This window comes from Sphaerodactylus townsendi, linkage group LG02 (assembly GCF_021028975.2).
Source record: "Sphaerodactylus townsendi isolate TG3544 linkage group LG02, MPM_Stown_v2.3, whole genome shotgun sequence".
In the NCBI taxonomy this organism is placed as follows: Eukaryota; Metazoa; Chordata; class Lepidosauria; order Squamata; family Sphaerodactylidae; genus Sphaerodactylus; species Sphaerodactylus townsendi.
Genome location: NC_059426.1, coordinates 75,365,401 through 75,385,693, shown reverse-complemented (window position 1 = coordinate 75,385,693; position 20,293 = coordinate 75,365,401). Strand labels below are relative to the sequence as shown.

General features: G+C 43.8%; 1 protein-coding gene across 3 annotated transcripts in view; it reads right to left on the bottom strand.

Moving 5' to 3' along the window:
• Nucleotides 1–2,219: 2,219 nt before the first annotated feature.
• Nucleotides 2,220–20,293, bottom strand: part of SYT12 (synaptotagmin 12) — a 69,555-nt gene continuing 51,481 nt past the window's right edge. For all 3 annotated transcript variants that reach the window (XM_048486409.1, XM_048486408.1, XM_048486407.1), the window contains 4 exons: nt 17,259–17,474; nt 16,101–16,221; nt 12,097–12,230; nt 2,220–4,540 (listed from right to left, as the gene is read on the bottom strand). In XM_048486409.1, coding sequence (XP_048342366.1) covers nt 4,367–4,540; nt 12,097–12,230; nt 16,101–16,221; nt 17,259–17,474 — 645 coding nt within the window. In that variant the 3' untranslated portion in view covers nt 2,220–4,366. The remainder of the gene's footprint in view (nt 4,541–12,096; nt 12,231–16,100; nt 16,222–17,258; nt 17,475–20,293) is intronic.

The window sequence follows — 20,293 nt, the reverse complement described above, 5'->3', positions numbered from 1 at the left end:
CAGTCCTCCCTAGCTTCATTTTGCCTATTTGTATTTTAAATAAAAATGGAAGGAATGCTCCCTACTTCACACAACACATCCAGGGCTGCATGACTGCTGTCATGATGATGTGACTGTGCTTCTGCAAGCAGCTGTCTTGTTAAGGCTCAGCATGGTTTTCAGTGGTTGGTACATCGACTGTTTTGTCAAATGCTATTATGTCGGGAACTTAAGAGTATTCTTGGTCCAGCCACAGTTTGAAATAGGGTCATATGTGGAACCCAGGCAACAGGCTTCTTACTACTTTGCCTTCAGAATAACCCTCTACCAAGCACAGTGAGCCAGAGAGTCTACTGCTTTTGCTAGTGGTACTGTTACAAATGAATGCCCTACACCAATATGTCATTAAAGAAAGGAAGGATAACCTGGAAAGGAAGGATAAGCAACTGAAGCTCTCTTGATGGATTATGGCCAAAACCTTATGTAGCGACAAGGAAAAACTTCATGGGATTCAGGCGGATTATTCGAGTTTATGGAATGCCACACAATGAACAGGAATAAGGCATGGAGACTAATATATTTGCCTTTGATGTCTGGCTACAAATCAACGGGAAATTAATGCATATCCATAAGTAGGGCCCCCCCCTTTAAATATAGCACTGTGTCTACTTAGTGAGAACAGACTCCTATTCAAGGACGTAGGTTAGGGGAGGGGTTCTCGAGTTCAACCCCCCCATTACATGTCCGAAGCTCTGCCCCCATTTGTGTTTTTTGTATTTTAAGGTGTTTTTTCGGTTTGTGGCCTGCAGGGGGCGCATTGTTTGGACTAGCACAGGGGTAGGGAACCTGCGGCTCTCCAGATGTTCAGGAACTACAATTCCCATCAGCCTCTGTCAGCATGGCCAATTGGCCATGCTGGTAGGGGCTGATGGGAATTGTAGTTCCTGAACATCTGGAGAGCCGCAGGTTCCCTACCCCTGGACTAGCAGCACCGAAATTTTAGGGATCTTTCGGAAGACTCTCCTGATGATACCACCCAGGTTTGCTGAGATTTGGTTCAGGGGTCCAAAGTTGAGGGGATTCCCAGCAAAGGGGGTGCCCCCATCCCCCCATTGTTTCCAATGGGAATTCTTCGTCTGGTAGACGCTGTGGTGAAGCTTCCAGAGATGTATGGACTACAACTTCCTTATTAGCCCCTGCCAGCATGGCCATTGGGGGCAGAGCCAATTGGCCATGCTGGCAGGGGCTGATGGGAATTGTAGTCCATAACATCTGGAGTGCCAAAGGTTCACCACCACTGTAATAGAAGATGGAGGCTACACCTTTGAGGGTCCATAACTTTGGACCCCCTAAACCAAACTTTGTCAAACCTGGGTGGTTTGGTAGGAGGGTCTCTCCTAAAGATACCCAGAAAGTTTGGTGCTGCTAGCTTAACAATTGCACCCCTGACAGCAGGCACCACCCAAATGTCCCCAGATTCTCCTTTTAAATCCACGCCCTTCAACATGGATTTAAAAGGAGAATCTGATGTCCCCAATTTAAACATTGAAAGTGATGCTGTTTCAGGGTGGGGGATAATTTACCTCAAAACAGCATCACTTTAAATTTTGTTTTAACTGGGGACCCCAGATTCTTTCTTTAAGGTGGATTTAAAAGGAGAATCGGGGCTCCCTAGTTTAAACACCAATGAAAATGATGCTGTTTGGGGGTGGATTCCAGCATCACAGCGGCCGCCCATGCCCACCCCCCACCCCCGCAAAACTCAGATTTTTTTCACTGGGCTCCACTGCTGTCCCTGACCTCGGAGAGCTGCTTTTATAAGCACTGAGGCTGGGGGTGGGGCTTGGGAAGGTGTGGCCATGTCCGCAGGGGTGGGTAGGAGTGTGGCCCCACCCCCTGAACCCCCCCTAAAAATCTATACCTACGTCCCTGCCTATGATGCAAAAACATTTTTCCAATAAATTATTCTGGGGATTCGTGAGAACAGTGAATTTAGACATCCTTCCACTGGACTATTCTGTAAACTAGCCCTACTGAGGTCTTCACTTACATAGGAGAATTATGCAGCTTTATTAAATGAGGTGGGAAATATTTTTCCTCCAAACTATGCAAAATCTATCACACCTTGGGTCTTAATGAAGCAATACATTTTGATGTGAAGGAACAAGTTAAGTTTCAAAAGGCCAAAGCGCTTCCTTGATGAATTCCCAAAACCAAATAGATGGAGGGAGAGAGAGATGGATATTCAACATATACTTTAGTAGTCATGGTTCTGCTCTTGCATGGGTGATGTCAATCAATACCAACACATTAAGAGAATTATTTGGGGAAGATATTTACACCAATGGCGCTTTTCAGATCACAGAGGTATGGCAGTGTCCACACACATGACTCCTGTTCAAGTCAGAAAAAGTAACATACCCTGCTAGTCCAAAAGACCTTTCAAAGCCAAGCTCACATTGCTCAAGATGACTGGCAGAACTGGTTGGGAGAAAAACACGTTGGGGTATCCATTGTATCGACAGTCCTTCTCTTGCAATTCTATTGAAATCACATATTCACATTATTTTAACAGGTTCAGTAACTAGCTAAATTTAATTTTCACAATTCTTATTAATAAAAATCCATTTTTACCATGTATGAAAATGGTGATCCTTTCCACCACGTACCAAATTCACAGATTCTGAGGTACAGAGTTTGTGTGATGTGCAGCTTTCTCATTGATTCTGCTAATGATAGAGTACTACACACTTGATCTTAGCCAAAAGGCCGAGAAGCGACAATGACAGAGTATTTCAACACTGTGCAGACAGTAAGCCAAAGGAAACAAAGCAAGTGATTGCACGTAAGGGCTTGTTTGAACTGGGAAACCTCTCTTTTCTCTTTTGGGAAGCCACTCCTTTAGATACTGGATGGAAATTTTTAGAATCCTGTGTCTGGTGCGGATCTGAAGTCACCTAATGCATCCCTGTCAGGAGGAATGCTGCAAACATGCATCAACATCCACATCACATACAAGCTCCTTTGGTGTGCATTTCTCTGAATGCTTTTGCTCTCAAAGTAGGCATAAACTGAGCCAAGAAAAGCACCCACTATCTACAGTTACCAAGTAACCACAACTCAGGGTCCACCTCCAAGTAGGACCTGCAGATCTCCCAGAATTACAACTGGTATCCAGACTACAGATCCCCTGGAGAAAATGGCTAAATTGGAGGGTGGACTCTATGGCATTAAACTCTGCTGAGGTCCCAACAATGTGCTCCCCATGTTCTATCCACAAATCTCCAGGCATTTCCCAATGCAGAATTGGTAACCCTACCATAATAGTGACCAAGCACCTTTGGTGGTAAGAAATTAATGGCAGAAAGGAACCCTCTAAGTGATAGTAATGCTATCACTAAGATACTACATTTAAACAGGATTGCATTTTAAGCTAGAGTTCTTGGATGGTCATGTGAGGTCTTTGTGATGCAAAACACCTTGTGAGTAAAAGCAACTGTTGCAAAGAAGAGGGGAAAAAGAAGCCAATGGGCACCTTCAGGATCGATTTTTCATAGCCATGAGCCTTTCTGGGGAAGTCTACTTTCTCATACACATGAAACACGTACATTTCATGAATCTGAAGGTCCTTTCCCACAAAAGCTCACACTAGAACAGAGTTCTTTTGCTAGCCTCTTGGTCTTTGCTGCAATGAACTAATACCGATACTCTTCTGGAATATGCACCAGCTTGAAGATGCAAATGATTATGATATGATGAGGCTGTAAAACTAAATATGTTTACTTGGAAGAAGTCTTTCCCATTAAAATCAAGGGGTTTTTTTGCATTGAATCAATCTAGCCTTCCCATGAAAGTGACAGAGTTACACAGCTAGGATCCCAAATACACCTGTTTGGAAGCAAGATTCGCTGAACTCAAAGGGTGAAATCAAGCTTGCTACAAACCCTGTCCCCATACCCATATCCCAGTTGATGAAAAGGCTGCCACGGGGCATCAATATTCAGTATAAAATTAATCTGTGTTTGGGAGCTTCAGTGGGTTTGCCCAAGCTGGTGACATCTAGAATGATGGAGCTATAGTTCATCTGATTTGTAGACAAGCCGTTGAAGCAACAAGTTATCCCAAGCTATTGTGTATTCTGGTAACTTCCGCATCTATGCTTGAATACTCTAAAGCTTTTCAAGGTTCCTCTGGTTCTATTCGGAAATCAATCTTTTCTTCTTCTTCTGTTGTTGTTGTTACTTGTTTTCCATAAACAACTGGGAAAATAGTTTTTGCTCCTAAGTGTTGTAAACTCTGTTTGCCAACAGTTTCTGGAAACACAGAAGCCTCCTGGAAGAGTTTAGGCAGCATGAAGGATTATTCACACCAAGGTGCAAGTGCGTCTTTAGCTTCGTCGAAGTGGGTGCCACATGGACACTGGCTTCCTCAAGGTGGCCAACATCTGGTTCCAATGTGTGATGCCCATGCCACCTGCTGCAGGACCTATGACGACATGGCCAATATTTTCAGCTCTCCCATCTTCACAACATTCTGCCACAGTCACCCGCAAAGACAACTCCTGTGAGGAGATAAGTGGATATTAATAACAATTTAATGTACATAAATCTTAGAATTCTGCTACTTTTTTTTTACCAACATACATATTATTTAAAACTGTACATAGTACAGTGGAACACTGAGTAACCTAAGTTGAAATTCATTCTTATACTTGGGAAGCAAGATGACCCCACAGGTACTGATTACATCCTAAGAAGATATCTTCTTACATTAGTTGTGGCCAGTACAGCTTTCCATGGCATCTGCAGCTTTTCCTGCAGCTAGAATGAAATGTTAGGGATATTGTGCATCCATAAAACTCTCTGTGCTCCACAGCCATCTTGTAAAAAGACTGGTGTGAGGCAAAATGTCAATGCAAGTGACATCTATACCAGTGCTGGGGTCAGGCCACCTCCTGATTGCACTGTAAAGAATCTAATGTACAAGGCTGAATACTGTATTACATATCTCTGAAGCAAACTATAAAACTACAGAGCAGGGGAGTGATGCTGCTCTTCAATGTTCAAACACAAAACGTCATGTCCTCCAAACGATGAAAAATTAACTCACTAATAGCTAAGAAATACTGGCAACTGTTCTATCTACCTTCTTGATAAATAACCTTAGCGGTTTAGGTGGGTCATCACATCTATTTTTTTCAGGTGCACTGTTTGCTTAAAACAGCGAGTGCTTCGTCATGAGTCTCAACACATGAAACATGATAAATTTTAACAACTGGCAGCTAGAGAGGGTAGGCCTGCTCCAAGAATAAATTAGACATGCCAGAAATCTGATTTGCACTACAACAGCAGTAGATAATCCCAGACTTCTGGCTGTATTCAAATTATTTGCAGAAACTAATAAAAAAGTTACTTTGTTGCTCATTAAATAGTCACTATTTGCATGAATAATAAGGGGTGAAGTGTGTAAATCAAGAATAGTTCTATTAACTACAATATAGAGATTTCTACCCTGCCTGAGAGGAAGAGTGAGCTTTGTACGAAGCTGCATAAACAATGGAAATTATTTTAGTATGCTGATAGGACCAAGCCTTGCTTCTTTGATTTAAATTATTTTGAAAGGCAAACAAGCAAAGCAATGCAAAACAAATTGCAAAGGCAAGCACACCATTCGTGATCTTGCATCTCAGAAATCTATTAAAAACTGAGAAGAAGATCCATGGCCAGCATTCTGCCTAAAAGAGTGGCTGAGATTTACCTTGGCTGCCGTTGCTACTCGTGGGTGGGGCAGGGAGAGGGGCAGGCACAGTGCTGGCATCTAGCCAGGTGTGGGGCTGGGCTGCCCAGCTGCTGGCATGAGTAATTGACGTACCTGGAGGAGGCAGGGCCGCAACCTTATGTGGGCAGGCTGAGCCATCCTGAGCCTCTTCCCGCCCAAGCGCCGCCGGCTTCTCCCGCCCTCCCTTCCTTGTGGGTCTGAGTTTCTGGTTGTTGGAATTCTGGTTACAGTGATGGCTGCTGTTATTTGCATTTCATCTGTCACAGCCTGGCGGGTTGCGCATGGGGACTGATCTGTTCAGGAAAGGAGGAGCCTGCGTGCTGGCCCTCCCCATTTGGTGGGGGCCTCCATAAGAGGCCTGGGGGGTGGAGTGAGCCTGTGAACCACATGCCCAGGCAGGGGCTGTGGGTGGCACGCTTCCTGGCAGAAAGGGGAGTCCATCCAGAGGCCAGCACCCAGATGGCTCCCAGTATCTTGCTGCTTTGGACATTGGTGTTTTCCCCCATGCATCAGGCTGGGGGGAAGTTATTACTGGGAGACAGCAGACGTGCTGCCCAGTGCCGGATCTGTCCCCTGTGCTGCATATGGCTGTAGCCAAATTTTGGCTGTAGCCAAATGGCTATAGCCAAATTTTACCCACACAATAGGGTTTTCTGTGTCTCCTTCTGCACCCTCAGACCGCTTCCTCCCTCTTCGGGTGGCAAACCAACACAGTGCAAAGATAGTGAAGTGTTCTGATGCACAATGTTCGGAAGGGACTTCACCAGTGTTTATCAGAGGGCACCGGGGGTGGGGGGGTGGTCCATTATGCCTAGGTAGAGTCTGTACTATTAGATGGAGGTATATATTAAAATTAACAATAACTGAGCCAGGGGCATAACAAGGCAAACTATAGCCCTGGGCAAAACCTGAGTTGGGCAGCCACTGCACCAAACCAAATTTTTTTTGCACCAGGACATTGGTGCCTGCAGGGGGTGCATTTTTAGACATATCAGCACCAAAATTCTAGCGTATCATCAGGAGACTGTCTTTATGCTATCCCCCAGGTTTGGTGAGGTTTGGTTCAAGGAGTCCAAAGTTATGAACTCCCAAAGTTATGGACTCCTTAAGGAGATGGGGCTACTCTTTTGAGGGTCCATAACTTTGGATCCCCTGAACCAAACTGCACCAAACTTGGGGGGTCCCATAAGGACTGTCTCCAGATGATATCCTGAAATTTTGGTGCTGATACGTCCAAAAATGCACCTCCTGCAGGAACATCCTAGAAATTTGCCCAAGAATCTTTGTTCTGCATTGAGTTTTCTGCATTGCTGTCTAGGGGTTGCAGGCTGGGCGGGGGGGGGGGGGGACATTTTTGAAGGCACAGTCTCAAAACTTTCAGGGTCTCATCAGGAGACTGTCGTAATGATACCCCCTAGTTTGGTGCAGTTTGGTTCAGGGAGGTCAAAGTTACAGACCCTCAAAACTGTAGCCCCCATCTCCTATTAGCTCCCATTGGAAACAATGGGGGATGGGGGCACCCCCTTTGGGAGTCCATAACTTTGGACTCCCTGAACCAAACCTCACCAAATGTGGGGGGTAGCATAACGACAGTCTCCTGATGATACACTGAAATTTTGGTGCCACTAGCCTAAAAACTGCGCCCCCCTGCAGGCCAAAAATGGAAAACCACTAAAAATACCCCAAAACAAACCCTGCATTTTGATGCTCCCCCACAAGGTGGTGCCCTGGGCAGATGCCCACCCTGCCCAATGGACATTACGCCCCTGAACTGAGCAACACAGATCCAGCAAGGAATGTACTAAGTTAGTATACCTGTTAATGGCCATCTATGAATCCCCCTACTGAATAAAAATTTGTGTGTTGAATCTGTCTCACTGTACAAGAATAGCAACCCCTGACTGGATACCAGCACATCTCAACTAGGACTAGTTGTGCAGTTTTTCTTAGACTGGAATCTGCAATCCTCTGATGAAGATGGAGTGTGTATTAGTATCTAATATTATTTTTATCAGCACAAGATTATGTGGATGGCATTGCCATCTCATGCATTTTGTGATACAGGCAGGAGTGCATCTCATCCTGTCTGAGCCCCCTGAGGTGATTTATTATTTAGACATATAGCCATGTTTTACCTGCCTTAAACAATACTTTGCAGCATGTAACTATTTCTGAATTGAGGACTAAGCAAACAAAGGATTATAGAGCAAAGCAAATGAAACAGTTACTTCTAACAACATCTGCAGACATACTTCATCAAAGAAACATTGAAACTGTCAATATATGTACATACGCTTGCAATCCAAAAGGCAGTTATACACTTCCAGTGTTCAGCTTAATGTACCATAAATGTCAGTCTCAAAAAATATTCATTTTCAAAATTCAGTATACACCAGCAACTTGGTGAGATACAGAGCTCTAAGAACACAAACTTATGCTGTCTGCAGTTAAGTGGTAAAGTTTACCACCAGTTTTATCCCTGCATAGATTTATTTAAAATGGTAAATCCATCATTAAAGGGGGTTTATCTTAACTCCTCTTGGCTTTATATTTATGGGCTCACACACAAGCAATGAGGCAACGACTGCCATTGACTATAGTGTGCGTGGATGGATGAATGTAATAAATTCCATATATAACCATGTGGGGGGCACAATTTTACTTCTAGTCTCACAGCTCCACTGGAAGAAATCAGCTGGCATTTCATTGGGGGGGGGATGAGGTATGGGCAAAGAGGTTCAATCTCCCTCTCCCACCCATCCTGAACGTTAAGTTGTTCCTTGCAGCACATTTCCTTGCTTTCCATTAGACCACTTTTTATGCACAGTTCTGCACCTTTCCCAGGGTGAGAGGAGGAAGTGGAACAAACTCTTGCACTTGAACAAGACAGAAAAGAAAAACATTCTGCTTCTCTTGAATCCACAACAAGACTGAACAGCTGAAATCCAAATGCTCAGTAAGCAGATGTTATTGCACCTTGTCTCCTTTTAATTAAAGGAAGTCTGTCAACCATAATCTTGTTTTGGGGAAGCTCAGATATCTTCTTGCAGACTAGGGAGAGGGGGGGAAGTAACAAATGGAAGGAAAGAAGTCATCTCTGGGAAAGAATATTGGAAGCAAATATACAGTCAGGACTGTCAATGGCTTGGCGGTTTTAGGGGGAAAGAAAAAGTATTCATCAGCACCCCCATTTTTAACCACTTAACCTGCTCAGCTCCTATGCAGATTTATGCACAACAAAAACGTGTTCCTCAGTCTCCAATCTTTTTGCTATTATCACATTTTCTGTGCCACTGTCCTAATTTCTACATTTCCCCCAAGAAAGAAAGGTAAAAGTCACAGTGGTAGGTCTTTGCTTGGTCGTTATGGTAACTCATCAAATTTCTTATCACCATGCTGTTGCTGAATCAAGAGTCCTCCTTATTTTAGCTCCTTTGAAGATTACACTTTCAAATATATTAGCTTCCAGCATAGGAGATTTTGTATGACCAAAAAGCAAATTAAATTACATTTGGCCTTCCAGGTGATGCAGGGATTTTGTTTCAGTCCCCACCGCCTAATCCTGTAGGGCTGTCTCCTTTTCCAGGGTTTAATTTAAATACCTCTGCCTTGTGCACTGATACCTTGTAGGCAGAAACCTACTCCCTATCAAGAAAAGACTTGTGAACTCAGGGAAATATAGATGTCAGAAGGAGTAAAGTCAAATGAATATTGCATTCCTGTACTAATCTAGGTGGATATTGTTGTCTACTAATGCTTTTGCACGGATTCACCTGAAGGTCACATTCATTCAGTCATTTCACAATCTAGCTGCAGTGGTGGTTTGCGAAGACTTGGTAAAACTAAGAACATAAGAACATAAGAACAAGCCAGCTGGATCAGACCAGAGTCCATCTAGTCCAGCTCTCTGCTACTCGCAGTGGCCCACCAGGTGCCCCTGGGAGCTCACATGCAGGATGTGAAAGCAATGGCCTTCTGCGGCTGTTGCTCCCGATCACCTGGTCTGTTAAGGCATTTGCAATCTGAGATCAAGGAGGATCAAGATTGGTAGCCATAAATCGACTTTTCCTCCATAAATCTGTCCAAGCCCCTTTTAAAGCTATCCAGGTTAGTGGCCATCACCACCTCCTGTGGCAGCATATTCCAAACACCAATCACACGTTGTGTGAAGAAGTGTTTCCTTTTATTAGTCCTAATTCTTCCCCCCAGCATTTTCAATGTATGCCCCCTGAATTCAGTCAGCAGTAGTGGGTATATGCAACTAACCTGACAGGAGCAGATACAGTGGGAAACCAGAATCTCTCAGTTTTGGAATGCATCTACCATACACAGAAATGGCCATGTGAAATGGCTTCAAGATAAAACTACTGCTGAACTCAGTCCCAAAATAGACCTTTCAATTAACCATTTGGTTTAAAACCAAGAAACAGGGGGAGGGGCTCACACAAGCCCATCTAGCTCAACAACATGCTGACATAGAGGGTGACTAGTTGTGGGCCAAATTAGCCCACGACTGGATCAGCACAAGCTTAACTGGGTGTGAGTAGGGAGGGACATAACTTGATGACAGTGACCATGCTCGCATATGGAAAGTCACAGGTTCAAATCGTGGCATCTCCAGTCAAAAATATTAAATTGAAATCTATCCTAGAGATAACAATGCTGTGGTGCAAATACTCGCAGCAGCTGAAATGTATTTATAAAACACCTTTCTGTACTTGAGAGAATGTTTAAAAGATGGTAAACCACACAGCGCTAAGGAAAAACTGCCAGAACAGAAACTAGCAGGGAAGCTCTGGGGTAAGCACACAACTTCAAGAGAAGCTGCGCTCCACATAAGCACTGTCTCTGCTCTTGCGGGATCCCTGCAAACCTCCATGAACCTACGCCAAAAGCAGCACATTAAAACAATCCAACAAAAAGAGCCTTCAATAGATGGACACCTCTTTTGATATGAATGTATTTAGTGCATTAACACAATTTAATAGTCTCTTTCTGTAACAGATTCAGTAGCTACATTTTGAGAGTCCAATATACAATGGGCTTTTTGGACATTCTCCCTGAATAAGATGAACAATAGAAATAAACCACAGTTAAGACAGTTTAGACAACCTGAACCAAGTGTCTGATACCATATGCAGGAGGTTTATATTCACATAGAAGCTATGAGAAATAGCACTCAGATGCAATCAGCTTATAATTGACTGGACATTAATCAAGCTGTAGTTAACTACAGGTATGTAGCAAAAGAGCCTCATCCTGGTTCTGAAAAAGCCCCTTCCAGTTGTTAGTTATTAGGAACACCACTGGAGGTTCAGACCATCTCACAGTTGCACAGTTGCCAGACTAATCAATGATTAGACTGAGTGTTGGTTGAGCCATTCCTTGGATGTCTGGTACACAAGCATGCAGGCATGATTGGCCTTAGCACTTGTGTGCTGTGTAGCACCTGTGCAGTTCAGCAAAGGAATTTCCCCAAGTCAGACATCAGCAACAGCATCTTTCTTTACCACCATCACCAGTCATGCATACCATCCTCCCTATGGCCCTCAGGGCCCAGAGACAAATAACTAAAGAGTCAACACAGGTAGAGATAGAATTTATAAGCATAGCTGAAGAAATGCTATACAGGGCACAAAATCCACCAGGTTGTGTTGGAGTGCATCACTCTACTCAAGTGAAATGAGGAACAGGGAACAACTCTGGGATAACCAGTGCACAGATAAGCAAGGTTCTGGCATGTAACTCTATGGTGACCATGACCATTTCATCCTTTTGACAATGGATAGCTGGGGAAAAGTAGCATGAAAAGAGTCCACATTGCTGTCCTGCCATACTGGAGACCGGCAAAAAACTGTCCCCAGTTCTGGCTCAGTGCTCACCTAAATTGGAGTCCAGTGGTCCACTCCACATGCTCTCCCTCCCATGTCCAGATCTGCTTCATCAGTGCACAGGTACACCAGTACCAGTTAATAATGCTCAGAGATCAGTTTAATGGTACAAATAGTCATAAATAACAACAAAAACTGCTGAGCAACCAATCAGTTTGTAAGGAGTCTGAGTTGTCTGTTGTGCCAGCAAACTAATCCTGGGACTGGCTCAACAGAATTGTTCCCACTAAATATATTTTTTGTCTGACAAGCTCACTCATGGCAAGTTCACAGCATCTCTATCCATTATGTTACTCATGGGGAAAATACTGAGACAGCAGAGGCAAATTCTGCTGGAGTGGATCTCTACATCATTAGAATTTGTGCTACTGCTTTGACCTGCATGCTTGATGCTATAGACTACTGTCTCAGCACAGAAGTACAACAAATGGATGAGGGGGACTCGTACCTGCAGGACGATTGCTGGCACTGAGAAAATCATGGCTTCATTAAACACAGGGTTTGTATCATCTCTTTTTGTTGCTGTCTTCTTCTTGCTGATCTTCCTCCCATCTTGCAGCAAGTACACTTTCACAAAAGGATCTGATTGGACAGTAAGAAGCAGAGCATCTTAACTGGGTCATGGTTTCAGGAAAACTGCCTTCTGTATGCAGACTGCTTTTGAAGCTATGAAACATCTCAATTTGGATATGTCTAATGTACCACTGTATATTTGGAAGCTGCACATATCCTAATAAACTGGACAATGTAAACAGGGTGTGGTAATCTTTACAACTATCTGATAAAATGATATTTTAAGACTTTTTTGTAGCTGTCTGCTTTAAACTGTTATTCTACTCACAGCATTTCGGATAGAGTGGGATAAAAATCTATGTAAATAAATAAAAACTAGAAGCACTCTCTTATAACAACCAAGAGAAATCCAGTTAATTGAAATGGGAAACTAATTGATCACTTCTTAGCCTCCTGAAAGAGAATCACCTCCTGCAGATTATCAGCTTCTGTTGATGGGTATTTAAGTAGTCCAAACAGGATGCCTGACACCCTCTAGAATATTTAATGACTGCCCTTGCTGTGATGACTCTCTGGAGATGCCCGGAGAAGCTAGTACTAAAATAGGAGGTGAAATTATTTTTTCTTTTTCTAAATGAAGTGATCTGGCTCTTACATTGCCAACACAAGAAAGTGTCAAACTAGTGACAAAACCAGTAGATTTACAGTGTACTGGGATTAATGGAAGGCAGCCCAATCCAGATGGGGGGATGGGGCTTTGTGATGGCTGGGGATGACTTGGGGGAGGTGGCATTATGCCACCTCTAATGGAGTTCTGGGAGGCACAGCAAACAGTGGTGACCTCTCCCCCCCCCCCCACTGCCCAGAAAACTCCACTGAAAGAGGTGTTTTTGTGACATGAGTTACAGGCCTGCACCAGGGGTATTCCAGGGCTGAAAGCCTGGTGGAAGCCAACTACTTTCGGTTCCACCCTAGGAAACCCTTAGTCCACCTCTACATGTGCCAGCATCCTCCTTTACCTCTTCCTGGCCCACCCACTGCCCTGTTTGCTCTCCCTGCTGGCACAGGTGATACTTATGCCGATGGGGTGGGCAAACATGTCAGTGTGAGCCCACACCACTCCCATAGGTCATTCTGCATCCTTCCATCTGGACTGGGTTGTAAATCAACTAATATTTTCCCAATGCATTTCTCCTTATACTTTTAAAAAATAAGAGCCTTATTGTTTATTATTTAGATATGAGGATGTAAACATGTTTAGTTCATTGCACCCACAGAATAAGACATGATTGGGCTGTTCTAATTGTGGAGCCCCTGACCCCCAGCACCATCTGGGGTGCTCCTCCCCAAGGTCTGAGGAGCCCTTCTTTCAGCCTCAGACAGGGTGTCTGGGTGCAGCTCAGCTTCAGCAGCCCTTTCCCAAACCTAACAGATCATGAGTCATGTCAAAGCTACATGGGAGCATCCTCCCTGGCCGTTCAGCCCTCACCCTTTTCATTCCCTCCCTCCAATCTGGGTTTCACCCCCAGCCCTTCCCCCGGCTCTTCCTTCACAGCCTTTAAAGCCCATTTGCTCCTCCCCTTCCTTCCTAGCCAGGGTGGGCCCACCTCTTCCCTGCTACTGTTCCAAGGGAGCAGAGGCCTCAGTAGGGCTCCAGGTGCCTTGCTTCAGGCCTGGACTTCTGGTGCCAACTTAGGCCATTCCTGGGTGCAAACCAGCCTGTCTTTCAGGCTTCTTCTGCTGCTGTGCGACTTTTGGAGCCCAGGCAGCTGCTGGCCCAGGGCAGAGCCATGTCTGCCACCTGCTGCCCTATGCGCCCCTTTGGCTTGAGTAAGTCTTTCTCCTGGGACTTCTCCCTGGCCTTCTGAACCCTCTCCTGGTTGGGGTGGGAGTCCAGAGGCATGGTTCCTGGACACTAAAATATCTGGTAGCAAATGACTAACCAGGAATGATACAATGAACCAGAATCCTCCCTTTCATGCCTGCTCCTTGTGTAGGCTACAACAAGGGTGAAAAAGACAAAGGACTCCTCATTTCAGCAGTGCTGATGCATGTGTCACTTCAGTTGCAATCAATTCCAAATCAATAGCTTTCTTTATATTTTAAACAGTTATTAAATTGTTGTCGTACAACAGAATAAAATGTAAGAATATTCCAGTCGTCTACTGAGAAAGACTTGGTTATGAATAATCATTTGCACATAAGTGTATTACATAATTTTTCTAAATTCTCAACTAGAAGATAAAGTCCAGCCATTCAAGAATGTAGTTCTTAATGTATGTTCTGCTAGAAACCATTGATAAGACATCAGTGTAACAAGATGCATTAATTGCCATACTTACTGGAATCATTTTTATTTTCATTAAGGTTTTAAACATTAATTGTCTAATAAATTCCACATGAATTACTGGACTGCTTTTGGTACTGTACATTTTAACAAATGTACCATTGGGTCTAATAACAATTTGTATACAAAACATTTTGGATATGGTATTAATTGTCATTTTTCAAAATGTGCTTTACTCTCTCCCACCAAACAATCAAAATGAGGTTCTGCATTGTTCGGCAGAAGTGAGAGCAGTGTGCTTCTGCTGCAGAAAAAAAAAGTTGTGATATTAAAATGGCCACCATGGATAAAACCACCTGTATCTTTGGAATACCTTGGGCTATAACAGTGGTTTTAACTGTATTCTGCTCAGTGGCCCACGAGGATTCTCCCTCACTAATCATATTTTTGAAATTCAGACCCCCTGATTTTTCCAAAATGGCCTGTATCTCTGGAATCCCTTGGGTTATCACAGCAGTTTTAACTGCATTCTTTTTGGGATCACCTAGGGATTCTTCTCCACTCATCTGTTTTTCAAAACTTAAACCCTCCAATTTTGTAATTTTTTTCTTGGTCCCCTATAAGAAGAAGAAGAGTTTGGATTTATATCCCCCCTTCTCTCCTGTAAGGAGACTCAAAGGGGCTTACCATTTCCTTTCCCTTTCCCCCACAACAAGCACCCTGTGAGGTGGGTGGGGCTGAGAGAGCTCCAAAGAACTGTGACTAGCCCAAGGTCACCCAGCTGGCGTGTGTTGCAGCATACAGGCTAATCTGAATTCCCCAGATAAGCCTCCACAGATCAAGCGGCAGAACGGGGAATCAAATCCGGTTCTCCAGATTAGAGTACACTTGCTCTTAACCACTACACCACGCTGGCTCTTATAAGATGGCTACCACCTCTTTTCAATACAAATAAGGTCCAGGAAGTGGCTGAGGATTAATTGAACATTGAGGTTCTATCTTTCTGTGAGACAAGGTACAGCTTTGGTACATTTGTGTACAGTAAAGGGGTAACTTAATCCAAGTCGGATACCAACAATGCCAATACCTTCTAATAGTGTACGATGACAGACAAGTTAACAGTTTGCAGAACGTTAGAGAGTGGATCCAAAGGTTATTTTCTGCCAGCAAGAGTCACTTCCCCCAGTGGAAGACTCTTTCTGCCAGTTTCCCCCTTCCTGCTGCTGCCTGGTTGACTCTCCAAAATGCTCTTTCTTGCTGAGACAGAGGACCCTCATATCCTCATGGGGGATATGAGGGCTTGCAGTAAAAGTGAATCTGCAAAAAAACCAACTTAAGGCCCCATCATAAGGCAACAGATTAGTAGCTACTGAAAAGTTGCAATATCCAGACAAAATTTCAGTTTGCATGAATCACATTAAATGCTGTTTAGCTCAGCCTGGAAGAGGCTCTGACTTGGGAACTAAAACATATGCTCATTACATCTCTTCAGATGCACCTGATCAGTCTAAGCACAGCAATGCATAAAATTATAACACAAACATCTCTACTCTACTGAATAAAATATAAGGTGGTATTGTCAATATCTAACCAGCCACAGCTTCATTGCAGGGGATGGGGCATGCTGGTACATTTTAAGACTCATTACTGACCTGCAGTCATTTTGCCGTTGGTCCACACCAGATTCTTGGCTTTAACTACAACTACTGTTAATCGCTCTGCTGTTGGTAGGTAACTGAGCGAAAGCAAGATTTCACCCACTGAATCAGTTGCCTAAAGGGATACAGAAGGAATTGTTCATTTCTCATTACTGTGCTACTCTTGTGATAGGTACACTGAAATATATTTATCTAGTATAATTGTTATAAGCAGCAGTCTTATAGTACAATCCTAAATTGTACTACGCACGTACAATTCTGTCAATCGCTGCCACCTCTGAGCCACGGCTGCCAGTTTTTTCCCAATGGAAGCATTAGCTCAAAGTTAGCTCCTGTGGTATGTCCTGAGTTAACAAGTTCATCTGCAGCAGGGTCCCCATTTCCTCGTCAACCAGGCCATGCCCCACATTTCCCAACAAAATGATGGCCCCTTGGGACAAAAAGCTAGTGGAACCACAATGGCAACTGAAACTTGAGAGTTGCATCAAGCAAAAGTCATGATTACTACCACCCCAGTAACATGCACTTGATCTTTATGGAAAAAAATACAGTGGGAAATAAATGGAAGAAATGCATAACATGAAAAAACCCACTAAAGCCAAATACATCCTTTGTGCCTAAAACGGCCACTTCCATATGGGTTATCTGTGCCAAGGTCAGTGATGTCTAGGGTTTTTTCCCCCTTCTGCGCCCAAATGTAGTGGTTCTCTCATGCATCTCTGAGGGCTTCTCTAGTTTTTCTCTGACCTTTTGCAAATCTGCTTAACTCCAGTTTTAGGAAATATTGCAGTTAAAACCTTGATGGCTGAAGTATGGGTGGGTTAGTTCAGTTTTTCCACCCTCATGACAGCCACTTTCTCTGTTACCTCTGCAGCCATTTTCCATGCCACCACTTACGGGTTGCAGGGGGCTTTAAATTTTATTTTAATGGTACTAGAATCATTATATCAATATACCATTGCAACAATACATGCAACTGGTTCCCTGAATTCCCCTCAAGCTGTGCTGCAACATAACTGTCTTCCTGGGCTGTGTTGTGATGACATGGAGGTGCATGGGTATAGAGAACACTTGGTGATTCTTCAACATCACTTTATCCATCTCTTTTGTAGCCTGCCAACACATTGTCAGGAACAAAGACAGAAATTTTACCTTGTTCAAATCTTGCAGATATAGCCACGCATTGAAAGGACGGATAGAGAGATCCAAGTCTGACAACTTTAGCTCAGCTACGCCAGTGCTGATGTTTCTCTCGTCCTCATCAATGCCAAAGACGGAAAATCTCAACCGGTTTTCCTCCAGGGCTGCAGGATCCAAAGGGATTGAAAACCTCTCATCGAAGGAGACTGAGTAGGCGCTTCTTTGGATCTACACAGAGAGAAAAGGCCAGGACAGGAAAGGTTCAGAATGTCAGATGAGATGTCTATTGATGGATCCTGCGAAACTCTGAAAAAACTGACACCAAAAAAGGCACCAGTGTGATAAATCAGAAGGCCTAGATCAGAAGATTTAATCCAGCTAAAAGGCTCTCACATATCAAGTGCTGGGAAAGATCCTCCTCTGATGAATGCTTTGGAGAGCTGCTATCCAATGAGACGAGAAAACACTAAGCTAATGTGACAATGGCCTAATTCAAGGTAAGGCAATTTCAGACTGCTAAACCACAGTCTTGAATTCCTGAAGTATTCTTTGCCGCTCTTCCATTCATTTAACAGGCAAATCCTCCAAATGAGATATTAACAAAAGGCTAAAATCCCCAGCACTCACATGCACAAGCAAGGGGAAAATGGATTCTACCGTTGTTCTAGCATCTCTGTATTTTAACATAAGATTTGTTTGATGCCAGAAAAGACATTATTAAACTGAGCAGACTAGCCCTTTAGAGAAATCTTATCCACTGCTTCTTGATCCCTCTGGCAATGGCTGAGATTCCCTGCAGCCAAAGGTACTGAGAAATTTATCAGCAAACATTGTGCTTGCTTGTTAAGTTCTTCATCTAATGAGGAGGTTCTATCCCCACAGCAATCTTTGGAAAATCCCTGGGATGTAAGAAAATTAAACAGGGATCTATTTTACAGCAAATGCTAAACTTGCAGTTGTGCTGATGCTTCAAAACTCAGCTCAGAGCATACCCCAGGGAGTGGTTAAACAGGAGTGGAAGGCAGAGAATGCTGAGCCAGCCCTCCTGCAGTGGGGTGAAGCAGAAGTATGTGACCTGCCCTCCAGCTTGGTGCCGGTTGCTGCTATAAGCGTGAGACTGTGTGGTCGTCACAGGGAAGCTAGCATCATCCATTCTTGATAAATCTTTGCTCCTGGAAACACTGCTGCATTTGACTAGGCTCATATGAAGGCTCAGTTCAGGTTTCAGCAAATGGAAAAGTACTGCGCAATCGGGGCTTCAAGTATTAAACAAAGCTGTGGTTACTACCATGTAAAAACAATGTCAAGTTTGGCATCTGGTGCAGAATTATTTAATAAAGCAGATAAACCATCATATTTCTAGTCCTTATGGGTAAGCTTTGGCAGTATTCAGTGAAATTTCAGAAGCCAGAGGGAATTTTGTCTCCACACCTAGTAGAAGCAGAATACATACTACAAATGAAAACAACAATATGCAAATACTCTTAATTTTTCAGTTTACAGTGGTCGATTCCCCACGGTCAATTAATCACGTGATACTCACACAAAATATCAAAGTTTCAGCAAGAACTCCCCACTGCTGAACCGCCGAACACGGATTCATCCCGGTTCTGTAGCTCCCCCCCCCCCCCCAGTAGCACATGTTATTGTGGAACCTGCAAGAAAGTAGACCTTTGCAAAAAACATGTGGGCAATCTGGAGTGGTGGGGAAGTTGGGGTGTGTGTGAATCCAGATTCGTTTTTCCTGCTGCTGGTAGTGATGTGGAGCCTCCCATTCAATGAGAAAGCAGAGGGCTGTGCGTGATGCACGCGTAGCCTTTTTTTCCCCATGGACCGGAGATTCATGTGGATACAAAGCAACACGGGGACGGTTTTGACTGATTGACTGAGTAGAAGGCAATACAAAGCAGTGCTACACGTCGTATCCACATGGATCCGACTACATGGAGGCACGCGGAAACAGGGCTTCGCTTTAATCGCCCGTTTCTTTGTTTCCACATAGGGTTGTTCTGCGCATGCTCGCAGAGACGTGGATCCAGAAGTTTGAAAATTAAAAAAAATTCCTGTCCCAACACAACGCAACAGCCAATCAGGATAGCCCCTGAATAGATCACGTGTTCAATCCGCCTCAGTGGGAATCCTTCGTTGCTGCTGCGTTTCTGGGAACAAGGAAAGTTTGTGGGGCAGAATCTGCAATGGGTTTGCTGAAACCATGCTGAAAAGGTCCCGGTTTTTCCCAAACCAGTTTGTATCTACAATCATTTTTTCTGTGGGGAATCGACCAGAGTTTTCTTTTTCCCACTTTGTAAAAAAATTGTATGAATAAATATATTCCAGAAGGTGAGCTAAAAAAAAGAAGCAAGAAAGTAAGCAACAATTTTGTGCCAGTATCAGTTTATGCCATCTCAAAGGTCTAAACCCTTCAGCAATACCTATGGAACCTGCCTTTCTAATTCTCAGGGGTTTCTATATGCTCTTTATTCACTTCCTAACCACTTCCAAGTCCCCTGATTTCTGGGGCCACATGTCCCTTTTTACCACTTCCAAGACATACTTTTTATACTTACTACCTGCTGCCAGAAATACCACTGCTGTGCTCTCCTCAGGACTCTCTCTGTGCAAAATCTATAACCTTTGCTCTTATCTATGAATAATGCCCTTGCTGCACTTTGCTGATTAGACCACTTTCTTTGTGCTCACTCACCAAAGCATTTGCATTGACCAACTTCTGATTTAGCTACTTAAGCAACAATAGCTTCCAAAATCAGTAAGTTTATGTCAATCCCTGAAGCATACCCAGTAGCCAACTATAGATAGACAAATGTCATGGAAGGCAATTGCAGCTGCTACAATACAGACAGTGGCCTGGACCAGCTCAGCGGATTTACTTTCCTCCTAGCCCTGCCACCTCCCAACCACACTCCAGATTGCTGAATTTCATCTCCCAAGGCTAGTGGGAATTGATTAAATGCAGCCCTTTACCCCACCTCCTTCCATCAGAGCACAAAGCAGCAGTGATCAGAATGCTTGCCTATCTCCTCTGTATT